The 16,039-nt window shown below is 49.0% G+C and overlaps 1 protein-coding gene across 9 annotated transcripts in view; it reads left to right on the top strand.

The window, feature by feature from the left end:
- Nod2 (nucleotide binding oligomerization domain containing 2) overlaps positions 1 to 16,039 on the top strand; it is a 55,158-nt gene that overhangs the window by 16,062 nt on the left and 23,057 nt on the right. For 8 of the 9 annotated variants that reach the window (XM_052728378.1, XM_052728377.1, XM_052728376.1 and 5 more), the window contains 3 exons: positions 960 to 1,426; positions 8,613 to 8,715; positions 12,269 to 14,084. In XM_052728378.1, the coding sequence (XP_052584338.1) occupies positions 960 to 1,426; positions 8,613 to 8,715; positions 12,269 to 14,084 (2,386 nt within the window). Of the gene's footprint in view, positions 1 to 959; positions 1,427 to 1,454; positions 3,025 to 8,612; positions 8,716 to 12,268; positions 14,085 to 16,039 lie in introns of those variants that run through there. The other variant, XM_052728384.1, reaches the window with a different exon arrangement.

The raw sequence follows: 16,039 nt of genomic DNA, 5'->3' as shown, positions 1-16,039 counted from the left end.
GACATGGTGATGATACTGTCCCACTGAAATTTTCTGATTTTTCTCTGCTGCTCTGGGATCTCCATGCCTGAAGCCTCTGATGGTCCCTTCCTTTCAAAGCCCCAGTACTAGCTTCTGAGACAGTGAGAGCAGGGCAGTAAGCAGTGTGTGCTGCTAAATGCATAGGAAGGAACAAGGGCCTTGAAGTGTGTGTGTGTGTGTGTGTGTGTGTGTGTGTGTGTGTGTGTGTGTGTATGTGTGGTGTGGCTATAGGGGTAGTGTACCGGTAGGCTTCAAGCCAACTTTAAGTGCACCCTGGCATCGCATTTCATTTCACCTGGATTGGCATCTTGGCGGCAAGCCCCAGCTCTACTCATGGAGCAGTAATGGGTTATGGGCAGAGGGCAGGGCTGGGTATCTGTGGGGACACCAAAGATAAGGGACAAAGGTTTGCATCAGGCAAGGAGTCCTACTGCTTGGGTTCCTATCCCAGCCCTGTCTTGCTCAGCTATGACAAGTACTACAAGATCCCTAGCCATGTGCCTCAGTTTCCCTCTCTGTAGATGGGACTGGCCACAGCACCTGCTTTCTAGAAGATGAGAGTGGGAAATGGAATGTTTCAGGAGGGCACTTAGGATGCAGTTAATGGATCCAGTGGTTCCAAAGCTGTATGGCTGTGAGTGTGGCCTGCATAGGACTACTTCTCCTGTCAGCTCTGCCTTGGAAACTTCCTAAGGTGGAGAGCAAGCATGGGTGTGGGAGCCCAGGACCTTGGGGATTGAAATGTTTGGCTGCTTTAAACTTTGGGGAACTTCAGCTAGTTTCTTGATATCCTGGGGCCTCACTCTGGGGGAAACCTAGACTGGAGAATGCCTGAGCACAACTGTGGCCCACTTGGACTTGGGGTAGGTTGCTCTCTACGTAGCCTGGCTTCTAGAGAAATCCTTTCCTGACCTCTGACCTCCTCTGCCCTCTTACAGGTTGTGACATGTGCTCACAGGAAGGCTTCCAGGCACAGAGGAGCCAGCTGGTGGCACTGTTGGTCTCAGAGTCCTTGGAGGGCTTCGAGAGCATCTTGGACTGGCTCCTGTCCTGGGAGGTGCTGTCCTGGGAGGACTATGAAGGCCTCAGCCTCCCCGGCCAACCTCTCTCCCATTCTGCCAGGCGCCTGCTGGACACAGTCTGGAACAAGGGTGATTGGGGCTGTCAGAAGCTCCTCGAAGCTGTCCAGGAGGCCCAGGCCAACAGTCACACCCTTGAACTGCACGTCTGCTGGGGCACTCACTCCCTTCATCCAACCAGAGACCTGCAGAGTCACCGGCCAGCCATCGTCAGGGGACTCTACAACCACGTGGAAGCCGTGCTGGAGCAGGCGAGGGAGGGGGGATTCCTGAGCCAGTACGAATGTGATGAGATCAGGCTGCCAATCTTCACATCATCCCAGAGGGTAAGCTGTGGCCTGTGCCAGCCCAGTTCACAGGAGCAGGCTGCTTCATCACAGAGACTGTTGCTCCGGTGGAGTCAGCCCCACGGAGTAGCAGGACTGGTGGGATTTCCAAGCAAAGCTGGCCAGGCAGGTCAAAGCTGCTCTTGGTTGTGCCGGCAAATCCCTTTTGGTGGAGGCGGCTGTGGTGTGGCCGTGCAGGGCTTGGACTCAGCAGCCAGAATGATGCGGGTTCAAGGCCAGCTCTGTGTGACTGGATGTTTCTGTGTAGAAGCTCTCCAGCTGTTCCTCCCACTCGTTTCTCTTCTTCTTCTTGTGTGCAGTGCTGGGGCCTTTTGCTCTCCCTCAGCCTTAGCCTCTGCCCTTGGTTTCTCCTACCTTAGTCTCCTCATCTGCACGACACTGTTAGTCTCTGATGTTCAAGGTTTTGGGGAGAGCTCACTCAATTAGAGACATGTCTGGGAAGCCTATTAACACTGTCCCTGACTGCTGTCATTTCTGCTGAGTGGGTCTCTGTACTCGCAGACTTTTTATTGCTGCCTGCTTCAAATCAACAGCTCAATGGAGAATAAGTCTGCATTATATTAAATCTGAATTTAATAGTATCGCCCACTGTGTGCTAATATGGTTTAAATGCCCGCCTAGGATTTCAGAAATGAAATTGCATTAGGATTGGCAGGTAACTGCCCCTGAAATGCAAGGATTCAACAGGAAGTACAGGGGTGCAAAAGTATCACTGAGTTTTCTGGAAACTTCTATTTTCTTGTGAACGGATGGAAAAATCGTAATATTCTACTTTACAGTTTTGGGAAATCTGCAGCAGTGAAGGGGAGGTCAGTGGTGGACTTTGGCCTTGACTCGTTCATTCAGCCGGAATCTATGAGGCTTACCATATGCCAGGCTTTCTGTGTTAAAGTCGGCAGTGTTGAGAGCTTTGCATGCGATAGGTGTTTGGTCAATACTTGTTGATGAAATAAATAAGTTATTAGAACTACATTTCAGTGCAAGGACGGGCGAGTTGGACTTCAGGTGCGTTTGGATGAGCAAAGGCTGAGGCGGATGAAGGGAGCATCTCTGTTGGCAGTGTTGCTTTCAAGCTGCTCAAGGTGGCTAAATTTTTACAGAACACGCATGATCTGGGCCTTCTCACTACTGCACATGGGGCCTGAAGGTATGCCCCAGTGTGCCTCCTGTGACCGTTTGTGAGGTCAGAATCAGCTCACGCAGAAGTTACCAGATTGGAGCTCGTCACCTTTGACCTAGTGTTCAGCAGTGTATCCAGAGAGAGATTCTCTGAAGGGTTTGAAGAATGCCACCAGATTCTTAGGTCCTGTAGGAGATGGGAGCATGACTACAAGAAGTATTGAGATTGTCTAAGAAAAGAAAAATGGGATAACTCACAGGCCAAAGAAGAAATTGATGGATGCCTGTGAATACCCAGAAAGAAACAGAAAGGAGAGCATGATCTTACCCAAATCTCCGGGATGCAGCAGGACAGAGGGCCCTTTTCTCTGCTGGAAAGGAGAAAGGCTGGATTTCAGTGAGCCAAGACCCCATCCCAAGAAAGAAGTGGGACCGGACACCTTTAATCCCAGCCCTCAGTGAGTTTCAGGCTGGCTATGGCTATATGGTGAGATCCTGTGTCCAAAGGAAGAAAGGAAGGAGGGACGCGGTGGACGGCAGAAGCCAACACTGATGATGAGGAGTGAGCTGAGGGATGGGACAGTGGATAGCAGGTCTGAGAATCTGGAGGTGACAAAGGGGTCCCACAGCCTGAAGTTAAATGATTAGAATCTACTTTTTCTTAGTTCCCTTCAGCTCTGGCATTCCGGGATCTCTGGATTTCTTTCCCTCAGTGGCTCAATCTGACTCAGTGTAGGTGGCACTTGCAGTATTTCCAGCTAACATGTCTCTAGCATTAACCTCTTAATTTTTGTCTAGAGGTGGCTAGCATTGATTGAAGGTTGGGGACTGAAAACACGTTGTGGAATAAAGCAGAATGCAAGTTAAAGAGCCCCCTTTGTCCCTGGTTCCTGAGCAGGTGCAGGGAAGGTGTACACAGGGCGGGTGTGCACCGGGCGCTGGACCAGCCTTCTCTCTAGGAGCCCAGTTAAGCCCTGTCCCATCCTTCCAGTGACGAAGGCGGTGTCTGTTGAGAATGAAGAACAAATTGCCCGCTTGGGCAGGGCTAGCTAGAAACTGAATCTAGGTCTGTGTCTTTCCAGGGAGTGTACGCTTCCCTTTGTGTCAGAAGATGCGAAAGCGTCGTGTAGTTTTGCTCAGCTGGGGTAACAGTTGTTGGGAAACCTCAGGCTGGCAACGCTAACTGTGATACCAGCTGTCCGTGTGACTCATGCAGATGCTAAAGCCAGCGGGCCTGAGGTGACAGACTGAGCTCTAACTTACTTGCTCCTGTCATAGTATCAACTTAAACAGTTTCAAATTGGGAAATGTACCATGCCTACAAAATAGTGTATACCTTTCATGTGTCTACATTTCATATGCACACATCCAGATTAAGAAACTGCATGTTATTGGTGCCCTGTCCTTCACGTGCAACCGGTAGAGGCAACCAATGATCTGACTTGTCTGTTAATCATTCCTTCTCTCTTCTTTATGGTTTCTGTGTCTTTTTGCTGGAAATTTCCAAACAGTATATTTTGTTTTAAAAAATGAAGTAGCAGGCTAAACATAATTATGCCAGGGAGTAGCAACACTGCCTTTTCTTCTTAGATGAAGGCTCCCAGGTCAAAGTAACTTACCAGGCTCTTGGATATGATCTGTCTTCTCCTTCCTTGGGAGTCTATCAAGGACCTTCTAGTAGGTCAGTGACAAGGTCATTGGTGAGTCTGGGGAAATCCTGCTTGTTCAGGCTGGAGCATCAGGTAGAATATATGCGAGGCATGTGGGAAGGATCACTGGGAATGTGGTCTGAGGAAGTGGGCTGTGCTGCCCAGACTGCTCTGAGCGCATTAAAGCCGATTCTGACGCCCAGGAACAGGTCGGCACTTCTGTGGAGGACACCATTGTCCTCAGCTGACTAGACGAGTTTACTCCATTTTGGTAGACCGTATGTCCCCTAGTCTATTGTTTTTGTTTGTTTGTTTGTTTTGACAGACGGTTTAGGAATTGAATTTTCTGAGTGTCTAAAGCTTCCCACATAGTTGATTGACAGTTTGAGTAGGATTAAAGTCCTAGTGGCACATCTGTAATCCCAGCTACTTGGGAGGCTGGGCAGGGGGAGAGCAAATGGAATGACTGTGTGTGCTGCAGAGTGAGTGGGCTTAAGGATGATCTGGTCAATTTGGTGAGACCTTGTCTCAAAGTAAAAAGAGCTCTGGAGCTATACCTGAGTAGTAGAGAGCTAGCGTGTGGTGCTCCAGGTTTTATCCCCAGCACTGTAAACAAACAAACAAAAACATTCTGGCAATCATTTTCCATCGGAATTTTGATGGCGTTACCCTGTTATCTTCCCTGTTTACTGCTACCACAAAGACCTCAAAGACTGTTTTCTATCTCTTTCTGAAACTAGTCTAAATTTCTTTTAGTCCATGATATGCTGAAATTTTGTAATCATCTGTCTTGAGTGTTGGGCATTCAAGAGGCTGCTTGAATTCAGAAACTCATATCTTCGTGTTTGAGAAGTTCATCTAATGGGTCTACTGGTAATTATAACATATTGTTCCTGTTTCTCCTCCTCCTTCCTCCTCCTTCCTTCTCCTTCCTCCTCCTCCTTGCTCCTTCCTTCTTTCTCTCTGTCTCTCTCTGTCTCTCTGTCTCTCTCTCTCTCTGGTTTTTCAAGACAGAGTTTCTCTGTGTAACAGTCCTGGCTGTCCTGGAACTCACTTGGTAGCCCAGGCTGGCCTCGAACTCACAGAGATCCACCTGGCTCTGCCTCCTGAGTGCTGGGATTAAAGGCGTGCGCCACCACCGCCGGGCCTCCCTTGCTTCTCTCTTTATGGAACTGCAGCTGCTTGAACACTGGAATGTCTAGACGAACCCTCCAGTTTTCTTCCCTTTTCCATTGCTGTGTCTTTTTGTTGCTGTTGTTTTTGAGACAGGATCTTACACTGTAGCCCAGGCTGGCCTGGGACTCTTATATAGCACAGGATGGCCTCAGATTTGGGGCAATCCTTGTTCTTTGGCATCCCAAGTACTAGGATGACAGGCAGGAGCCACCACAGACAACTTGGTGCTGTTTTTTCAGCACTGAACTCTTGAAGTTTCCATTTTTGCATTAGCATTTGCAGTGTGTAAAGCTTTTTTCTGCTCCTTTATTACAGTGTCTTGCTCTTATTTTAGGGATGAAATCTTTTGTGTAGACAGAATGATATTAATAGTTGGGTTTTTTTGTTTGTATGATTGGTGGGATTGCTTTATTCACACTACATAAGTTTTCGTGTTAGGGATGGAACCCAGAGCTTTGCACATGCTGAGCAATTGCTCCACCACAGTGTGACATCACTTGCTCCCTGCATAAACCTTTGAACCCTTCAAGTTGCTTTCCCTTCCCCACTAATTTGGCTCTGATCTCCCATATTTGATGTTTTCTTTGGGCATGGGTAAGCCTTGCTTGTCTGTCTTAGTATTAAAATGACAGATTGTGAAACTCAATGAGCAAGTAGGTGGAACCTCTCTACTGCAACTTCTACAATAGACGGTCAGGAAATGGCAGTGCTTCTATCCACAGACCTTTCCTCCTGGCTTTACCAAGTTCCTCAAATAGAAAGCCTCTTGCCTGGGGTAAAGGTCTGATTGTAAAGAGAACCTGGAGGATGAGTGGCTTGGGTAGTGGCAAGGTAGCCTTGGCACTTATTTTGCAGGTGGTCATTTAAACCCTGGCTTTGGGGTGTGGCGGCCACTGTTTAGTTGTGCCTGGGTTCTCCCAGTCCTGGGATCCTCTTTCATCCTTTCAGAATACAGGTCTCCAGACTGCCATGGCAGGCAGGGACAGCACCTAGTCGTTTGGAGTGGGGAAGAAAGCCCGGTGATACATGTCATAAAGTCTTTGACTTGTTCCTTGTCTTCACTGTCTCCTTGTGTTACAGACATACTTGATGCTGCCATGGCAGAGCTCTTGGCAGACTGTAGGGTGCACATGATGTGCTTTTCAGCAGCAACATTCTTGGTTTAGGACTTAGCCTTCAGGAGTCTTCTACCATCCACCCATGTATCCATCAATCTATCTATCCATCCATCCACATCCATCCACCTACCCATCCATCCATCCATCCATCCATCCATACATACATACATACATGCAATGAGTCCTTTCATACTGCCTCTGTCATGGGACTACCTCAGTGAACAACATAGAAAACCTGTTGTGGAGATGTTCACACTTCAGCTGGGGATAGACCATAGCTGAAGGGAGCAAGCAAGCTGCAGAGTTTGGAAGGTGCCACATGCAGTTAGTAAAGGAGTGAACCCTGCCGAGAGTTCCCAGGGTGGGAAGTAGTGATTTCATTTTCCCATAGAGTTGTTAGAGAGTTCTCATTGAGAAGGTAGAATCTGAGGGAAGACATAAAGTGGGCGAGGGAGTTAGGCAGACACTGGTCAGCACTCTAGACAGAGAAGCAGTCAGCAAGAGTCCTGAAGTAGGAACATACTGGGCATGTTCATTAAATTGGAGGGAGGCCAGTGATAGGAAGAGCATTCAAGGGGAAGAAGAGGAGGCAGTCAAGAAGTGATCCAGTCTGGGTCCTCAGGGTCACAGGCAAGGATGCTGGTCTACTTTGGATCTTGAGGGCTTACTACTGGACTTGGGCTTCTACTAGTCTAGGGCCATAGCTGGGGTGTTTATGCTAGGGCTGTGAGGTTTGACTAACGTGTGAAGTATTCACCTCTGACTATGACTCTGGCTGTGGTGCTGGGATAGGCTGCAGGCAGGAGCAGTGTAGAGATAGGCTGTTATGCCATTTCCAGATGAGCCACAGCATGCCTTGGAGCAGGACAGCAGTAGGGTTCACGTGTGCAGGGCTCTGTAGCTTGTAAACATCAGCTTCTGAGTGGTTGCTGCACACACTGCCACACAGCTGGGCCACACCAGGAGTCTAAATGTAGCAGCTATGGAAGACTTAAAAGAAAAGGGAAAAAGCAACGTGTTTCACTATTTTTTATGTGTTGAAATGGCAATATTTTGGATGTTGTGGTTAAGTGTGCTCTGTGACTAAGCTTAAGTGCACCTATTACTTGTCACCGAAGAATGTGGCTGTTAGAAGGCTTCAGTGCACATGTAACTTGCTTGTATGCCTTGGGCTCTGTTTCTGTTGGACAACCTGATTCTGGTCCTTTGAAGGTGGAGGCCACAGGATGTGCTTATGAAGTGCAGAGAAGGGACTGCAAGGTGACTTCAGACGTTGGGCTGAAAAGCTAGAAGGATGGAGGGGACTTGAGCAGGGATGAGGAAGGCTGTGGGTCGGACATATGTGCCCAGCATGCGTGTGTGCTTAGGACACATTTAAATGGAGGAAGAAGATGGGCATTTGGGTGTGCAGGTCCCAGATTCAGGGGGACAGTGGAGGCTGGAAAAAGTGGGTTCTGTGCAGAGAGTGAGTTCAAACATTCAGGCCACAGGACGTGGTGAGGCCCCCTGCCTTCCAAGTGGTCTACAGCTTCCAGAACCTGTTTCTGCTTTTGTAGGTTGGTAGGTTTATGTATTTATTTACTTTGTCTCATTTTATTTCGTTGTTAGCTGTTCCTCCTTTCAGTGGGTTTTGAGAAGGAGCCAGGCTGGCTGTGCGTTTGTTTCACCAACCATGACTACGTGTCACTGTTTGCTAAATGCAGCCTGTGTCGGAGTTCTTTTCCTGGGCTCTCAGGACAGAAGAGGACTGTGTATACAATTGTATTACTGGTGAACTTTCTTCCATCTTAAATGCTTGGCACCAGAAGTGTTTCAGATATTTTTGGGGTTTTAGAATATTTCCATAAACAATGAGTATCTTGGCAGCTTGACCCATGTCTAACTGCAGAAGTCATTTGTATTTCATATACACATGGCAATTTTACAAAGTGTTTTAGTTTTCCATTTGTGACATCATGTCAGGACTCAAAAGGATTTGGATTTAAGAGCATTTGGATTGGGGGGTCTTCAGATTAGGGGTGTCTAACTTTTAACAGAAACCTTCCTACACGACTCCTCCGTCAGTCTTCTTGAAAAGAGTAATGGCCCTTTCTTCATCTGTAGGCAAGAAGGCTGCTTGATCTCGCCACGGTGAAGGCAAATGGACTGGCTGATTTCCTTCTACAGTACATCAAGGAATTACCTTCACTGCCCCTGCCTCGTGAGGGTATGTATTTGTCCCTTTTGGTTAACTACAAAAGAAAAGGAAGTCGACTCAGATTCCTGGTTAAAGAGCAAAGCGCACGTCAGTTAACGTCCACGTATTAGTGCGTAACTTCCCCCAGACTCAGCTTCTCCCTTTGAAGCCTAGCAGCTACCTGACTCATTGAGCAGCAGTGAAGATTCAAAGGAGGACCACACAGTGGCTTCCCCTTTCATTGCTTCCTAAACTACACAGTGTTCACTGGAGCCATGGTATGTGGAGAGCCAGCTACGGGTATACCTTGCTGTCCAAACTGCATTCCACACGAGGTACAGATAGGGCTGGGATCTCTTGATCTATAAAACCTAGTTTTTCATGACCTGGAATTCATAACCAGGCACATTTAGAGAATGTAGTCCCATCTATGTTTACACTCACCAGCTGAGTAATGCGAGAGGCCTGGGTGGCAGGGCTGAGACATGCCAGGGAGCCTGCCATGGACTTTATGGGCATTCTCTACCTTTTACCAACAGTCCTGAGAGGTGGATATTGCTATGTTCCATTTTACAGATAAGTAAACTGAGACTTGAGTGGCAAGGAATGTAGACGAATTTCTAAATGGTCTTATTAAATAAGAAACACAGAGCCAAATATAGGGGTGAAAGCCTTAGAGATCAGGGAAATAGTGAGAGCCACCAGCTAGCCTTAACTCACCATGCCTCTGTAGCTTCCCAAGAGAGCTATTTCCTGTTTACCCAGGCTTTTATTGCCTTGCTATTCTGTCTTCTCATTGGCTCTTAGCCCAGCTACCTCACTTCCTTGTTACTGCTTGTCTGTGCAGACCTCCAGGTCTCTATGGTTGGTACTGGGATTAAAGGCATGTATCACCACACTTGACTGTTCCCTAGTGTGTCCTTGAACACACAGAGACCCTGCCTGCCAAGTGATCAGATTAAGGGAGTGTGCTACCACTGCCTGACTTTTGTGTTAATGGCTTGCTATGATCTCTGATCTCCAGGCAAACTTTATTTATTAACATACAAATAAAATATCACCACATTTCAGCACAAATAAGATATCACCACAAAGGAACAGGGAGTGGGTCTGACTGTAGTGCTCCCACCTTCCCTACTTGGGAGAAGAACTCATCAGTTGCAGAAAGGATACAAGCGTGGTACTTTCCCAGTCATCTTGTTCCCACACAACTGAGGAGGAAGCTAATGTGGACTGAAGGTCCATGAACTATGTGCCCAGAGCTAACAGATGGGCTTATCATTCTGGTCTTGCCCTCTATGTGGAAGAAAGCCTGTGGGCAGGATGACTGGAGGCCCGTGCTTGGTACTCAGGTATAAACTATTTCATACAAGAGCAGGAGATGGACATCACTGTATGGTAGCCAGTATGGCCCTTGGTGAGCATTTGCTAACAATGTTATCAAGTATAGCTGGCCATATAGGCATTATACAGTTCCCTGATGCGAGATGCTTCTAAAGATGACAATTGGGCACATGGACATGGTTGCAGACACCTGTGGGTAGAGGCAGAAAGATCAGGAGTACAAGGTCAACTTCCATTACAACAACAAGTTAGAAGCCATGAGACCCTGTCTCAAGGGGAAAAAAAAAAGTAAAAATTGTGTTTATTTTCTTTGAAATAAAAATGAGACATTCTTTAATTTACTCTATTTTCATTTTACATTTATTTACTTATCTACTTATTTTTATTTATTTATCCGTGTGTGTGTGTGTGTGTGTGTGTGTGTGTGTGTGTGTGTGTGTGTGTACACATGCATGTGAATGCACCATGGCATGCATGTGGAGGTCAGAAGACAACCTGTAGTGGTTGGCTGTCTCCCTCCACCAGCTGGATCTTGGGGATCGAACTCAGATTATCAGACTTGGTGACAAGTGCTTTTACCCATCGGGCCATCTTGCCAAGGCCTGGGTTCGTTCGTTTGTTTGAAGTTTTTAGTAATATTGGTGATGGCTAGAGACTGGCATTGTAAGTCAGGGAATCAGAAAGGAGGCTGTGTATATTTTGGTGTTTGATCAGTGCTCCTGATACAGCCAAAGAGCAGAAAGAGCCACAAGGATCCTCACCTTTGGGAACAAGAGGCATTGAATACTGGGTGTGGCGGCGCAGCCTCTGATCCCAGCTCCTAGGGAGACTCAGGCAGACAGATTGCTAGTTTGAAGCTAGTCTGGGCTCCATAGTGAGGCCCCATATCAAAAAAGACAATAAAAAGAAGAAACACCAGCGTCGGGCACCTGCTTTGCTTGGCTCTGCAGGTACTTCGGTGGGCTAAGAGCTCTCTGATAAGAACTTGCTTGCCTCTGAGTTGAGAACAAATGGGCTGGCTTTACTGGCCATGGTGGGGTCCTGGTGGGGTGATGATGCTGACATCCCGTGATGTGACGTCCTGACAGCCTGAGCCTCTGACAGACCCTTCCCTATTTCCTGAAAGAGGAACTAAGCCCTCAGGAGGAAGTGCTTTGCATTGGCAGTAGGGCCCTGGGTGCAGAGGGGCAGGAGGAGGAAGAAGCAGGAAGTATCAGAAGATCTTGTTGAGGACTCGGCGCAGGCGCCGGGTGACCCTGAGTTCCTAGAGTCAGCCTCTGATTCAGGCCAGTCCATTTAGCCATATAAGGTAACATAGCCATGGGTTCCAGGAATCAGATCTGGACACCATCCATGGCCACTTTTCTTGTGGTGTGGAGTACCTGACAGAATTAACTTGAGAGAGGAAGGCTTGTTTTGCTCCCAGTTTAGGACGGTCTGTCGTGGCCAGGAGGATTGGTGGCTAGTGCAGTTTGACTCAAGGAATAGTAACATGAGAGGCTGATTTTATTACAGCCACAGATGGGAAGTGGAGAGCTCTGGTGGAAGTAGGCCAGGCCATAACCTTTGAGGCCTACCCCCAGTGGACCATGTCAGCCAGCTAGCCCTGTATCCTAAATGTCCCACATCTACCAAAACGGTCCTATCAGCTGGGGACCAAACATTCAGACACCTAAGCCTGTGGGGCCATTTCAAATTAGGGCTTTAACAGTCCCTCATTTCTATAGATAAGAAAACGGGATCCTAGCAAGGCCAAGTAGCTTGTCAAGCAGGTGGTGGGCCCAGGCGTCAGACTTCAGAGCTTGGACACCTAAGCCCTGTCACCTAATTTCCTTTAGAGACTGGCAGTGGAGTCTGAATGGTCTCTCAGGCCACCAAACAGGAATATAGAATCAGGCTACATATCCTGTGAGTCAGACCCTCCCTGGTACTTTCAGGTGTGCATGTTAAGTATAACAGTCTCTGTGTTGGATGCTATATTTACCACGTGCCGTGCATCATCCCTGTTTGCCCATGTCAAAGTTCTCTGATGCTTTCCTGCTTTGCAGGGGAAGAACCAGGTTTAGGAAGCTTCCGTGGCTGTCCCCAAAGCCCACAGTTTATAAGTGGACAAGACAGGATAGATGCCCACCAGCTCTTCTCTCTGAGCCATGAATCACATCCCCCCATGTAGGTTATTCTCTGCATAGGTCCCATCATGACCACGATCCCGCCCTCATTTGCCTCTTCTGTATCCCAGCTGCTGAGTGTCAAAGGTTCGTATCGAAGCTGAGGACCATGGTGGCAGCTCAGTCTCGCTTCCTCAGTACGTACGATGGGTCAGAGAATCTTTGCCTGGAGGATATATACACGGAGAACACCTTGGAGCTGCGGACAGAGGTGGGCACGGCTGGGGCCCTGCAGAAGAGCCCTGCCATCCTGGGCCTGGAGGAACTCTTTGGTACCCATGGCCGCCTGAACAAGGATGCAGACACTGTCCTGGTGGTGGGGGAGGCAGGCAGCGGCAAGAGTACTCTCCTGCAGCGGTTGCACTTGCTGTGGGCGACCGGGCAGAACTTCCAGGAGTTTCTCTTCGTCTTCCCGTTCAGCTGCCGGCAGCTGCAGTGCATGGCCAAACCACTGTCTCTAAGGACGCTGCTCTTCGAGCATTGCTGTTGGCCCGACGTTGGTCAGCATGACGTCTTCCAATTCCTCCTTGACCATCCTGACCGTGTCCTGTTAACCTTCGACGGCTTGGATGAGTTCAAGTTCCGGTTCACAGACCGGGAGCGTCACTGCTCTCCGACTGACCCCACGTCAGTCCAGACGCTGCTTTTCAATCTTCTTCAGGGGAACCTGTTGAAGAATGCCTGCAAGGTGCTGACCAGTCGCCCAGATGCTGTGTCAGCACTCCTCAGGAAGTTTGTCCGTACAGAATGCCACCTGAAGGGCTTCTCGGAAGAGGGCATCGAACTGTACCTGAGAAAGCACCACCGGGAACCTGGAGTGGCAGACCGCCTCATCCACCTGCTCCAAGCCACATCCGCCCTGCATGGTTTGTGCCACCTCCCTGTCTTCTCCTGGATGGTGTCCAGATGCCACCAGGAATTGTTGCTGCAGAATGGGGGGTTCCCAACAACCAGCACAGACATGTACCTCCTGATCCTACAGCATTTCCTGCTCCATGCCTCCCCTCCAGATTCCTACCCCCTCGGCCCGGGACCTGAGCTCCTTCAAAGTCGGCTCCCTACCCTCCTGCACCTTGGCCACCTGGCTCTCCGAGGCCTGGCCCTGAGCTGCTACGTGTTCTCAGTCCAGCAGCTCCAGGCAGCACAGGTTGACTCTGATGATATTTCTCTTGGTTTCCTGGTACGGGCTCAAAGTGTGGTGCCTGGGAGCAAGGCACCCCTGGAATTCCTGCACATCACCTTCCAGTGCTTTTTTGCCGCATTCTACTTGGCAGTCAGTGCGGACACATCGGCAGCCTCACTCAGGCACCTCTTCAGTTGTGGCCGGCTGGGCAGCTCACTGCTGGGTAGGCTGCTGCCCAGTCTGTGTATCCAGGGCTCCAGAGTCAAGAAGGGCAGTGAAGTGGCTTTACTACAGAAGGCTGAGCCACACAACCTGCAGATCACAGCAGCCTTCCTAGCGGGTCTGTTGTCCAGGGAACATCGGGACCTGTTGGCCGCATGCCAGATCTCTAAGAGGGTGCTACTCCAGCGCCAGGCGTGTGTCCGCTCCTCTTTGGCTCAGAGCCTTCGTGAACACTTCCACAACATCCCACCTGCCGTGCCTGGCGAGGCCAAGAGCATGCATGCCATGCCTGGCTTCATTTGGCTCATCCGCAGCTTGTACGAGATGCAGGAGGAGCAGTTGGCGCAGGAGGCTGTGCGTCGCTTGGACATTGGGCACCTGAAGTTGACCTTTTGCAGAGTGGGCCCTGCGGAGTGTGCTGCCCTGGCCTTTGTGCTGCGGCATCTCCAGCGGCCTGTGTCCCTGCAGCTAGACCACAACTCTGTTGGAGATGTTGGAGTGGAACAGCTGCTGCCCTGCCTTGGTGTCTGCACAGCTCTGTAGTGAGTGTGACCAGGTCCTGCTGGTTGGGCCTGTGGGCAAATGCTACTGTCAAGTTTAGATGCAGAAGCCTAGCACAGAGTTGGGATGCAGAAGTCGGGGCCCAATCCCAGGTCTGCCATCCTTCGTACACCAGCCAGACCCTTTTCTCTTCTGGAGCTCAGTTTCAGTACAGATAGCGATAGCCATTGGCCCAGCTTGTTTGCTGTGGCTGTGATGCAACCCTCTGACCAAAAACATCTTAAGGAGGAAAGGGTTTATTTCACCTTGTAGGTTCCCATCTATCATCTATGGAGCCAGGGCAGGAGTGTGAAGAAGAAACTATGGGGGCATGCAGCTTATTGGCTTGCTTCTTCTGGCTTGCTCAGCTAGCTGCTTTATACACCCCAGGTCCTACCTGCCTTGGGATGGTATCACCCACAGTGGGCTGGCCCCTCCTACATCATTTAGCAATCAAGAAAAAGCCCCATAGACATGCCCAAGCCGATGGAGGCAATTCCTCAGTTGAGGTTCCCTCTCCCCAGGTGTGTCAAGTTGACAATTGAGATTGGCCATCGCATACTTGAAGTTTTGTGCTACACTTTCCAGAATGACCTCATTTATCCCCACAACCATGCTGGGCTAAGCACCCCCATGATCCTTTACTTGAGACTCACAGAAGTCAAGTAACTTGTCCAGAATCGTACAGGAAACAAGAATGGCTTTCACAAAGCATGCCTTTCTGGTTCCAAGTCTCCTGGTCCCTGTCTGTGGGTGTACTGCTAATGCTCTGGGAAAGGCTTGAGGTCCCATGCAAAGTTTTGTGTCTGTACTGGGGACAGCTTCAAATCAGAAATGATTTGAACCCCATCAGAGTCTTTAATATCTCACCAAGATGGGAATTTGGGGTCTTGAGAGAAAGCTGTTGGAGAACTTTCCATGACCCATATTGCTTTCTGCTCCGTGGCTAAAACATGAGGCTCTGCTCTTTGGAACATCTGTGCTCTTGAATGTGTGGACCTCTTTCCATGTCTGGAGTCAGATATAGGCAGAGGGTATGCCCAGGCCTGGCGACCAGCATGATCGCAGCTCCCAACTACCCTTCTTGTTTGCCTTGAGAAGGAACGCCCTGCTATTTTTTAGAGCCTAACAGAAAGAGGAAGTTGTACATTACAGTTAAGATCTAGAAACAGCCTCCTGAGGCTTTGGCACTCCTTGCAGATAACCTTAGTTGAACTTGCAAAAGGCAAGATTCCTGTGGGTGTTAGGATAGCTCATCTGCTCTGAGACAAAGCCACAACACACAGACACCTGCATGAAAGTGTGGTAACCTGACTACCCTTACACAGGGACCATGGTTACCAGTTTATAACACAATATAATGTATAGTATATGGAGTTAATATAGATCTCTATTGTATACAGTAACTATATACTAGAAATATGAATAGTTCCATCTGGGTCTTGAGGAAACAGATGTTGCCCTTAAGTTGGGAAATAGGAAGGAAGTCTATGGAAGCGACTGCAGACTTGTGGATGGGAATTAGGAAGAGCTCCAGGGAAAGGCCTGAGGCAAGGAGGATTTCCTGGCTGAGAGAAGACCTGGAGAGAGTCTTTAGGAAGGGTTGCATCTGAGGTTAGAAAGCCTGGCCCTTTCTCTCTGCCCCTTTGCCCTTCCAGTATTGTGCTTCTGCTGACTGAACCCAGCAGGGAGGCTGAGCCCGCCTGATGTCATCTTAGGGTATCTGCCTCCCAGCATCAAGAGCTAAGAGAACATGGATCTGACTAGGGAAATGAGTGGACATGGTCTATACCGTGTTCCATTTCTCCAGGAAGGGAGCAACAAGATACCTCAACTGAGAATTTGCACACCTGGGTGTGGAAGCCGCTCTGGTGGAAATATGAGTGTGCACCTTCCTTGATAGTGGATCCATACTTTCAAACCATGAACTTCAGAAGATCAGATATACTGGCCTGGA

Source organism: Peromyscus californicus, unplaced genomic scaffold (genome assembly GCF_007827085.1).
Source record: "Peromyscus californicus insignis strain IS unplaced genomic scaffold, ASM782708v3 Scaffold_8__1_contigs__length_139910024, whole genome shotgun sequence".
Taxonomy (NCBI): Eukaryota; Metazoa; Chordata; class Mammalia; order Rodentia; family Cricetidae; genus Peromyscus; species Peromyscus californicus.
The sequence above is the reverse complement of the archived record's forward strand: the minus strand, read 5'-3'. Positions and strand labels throughout refer to the sequence as shown.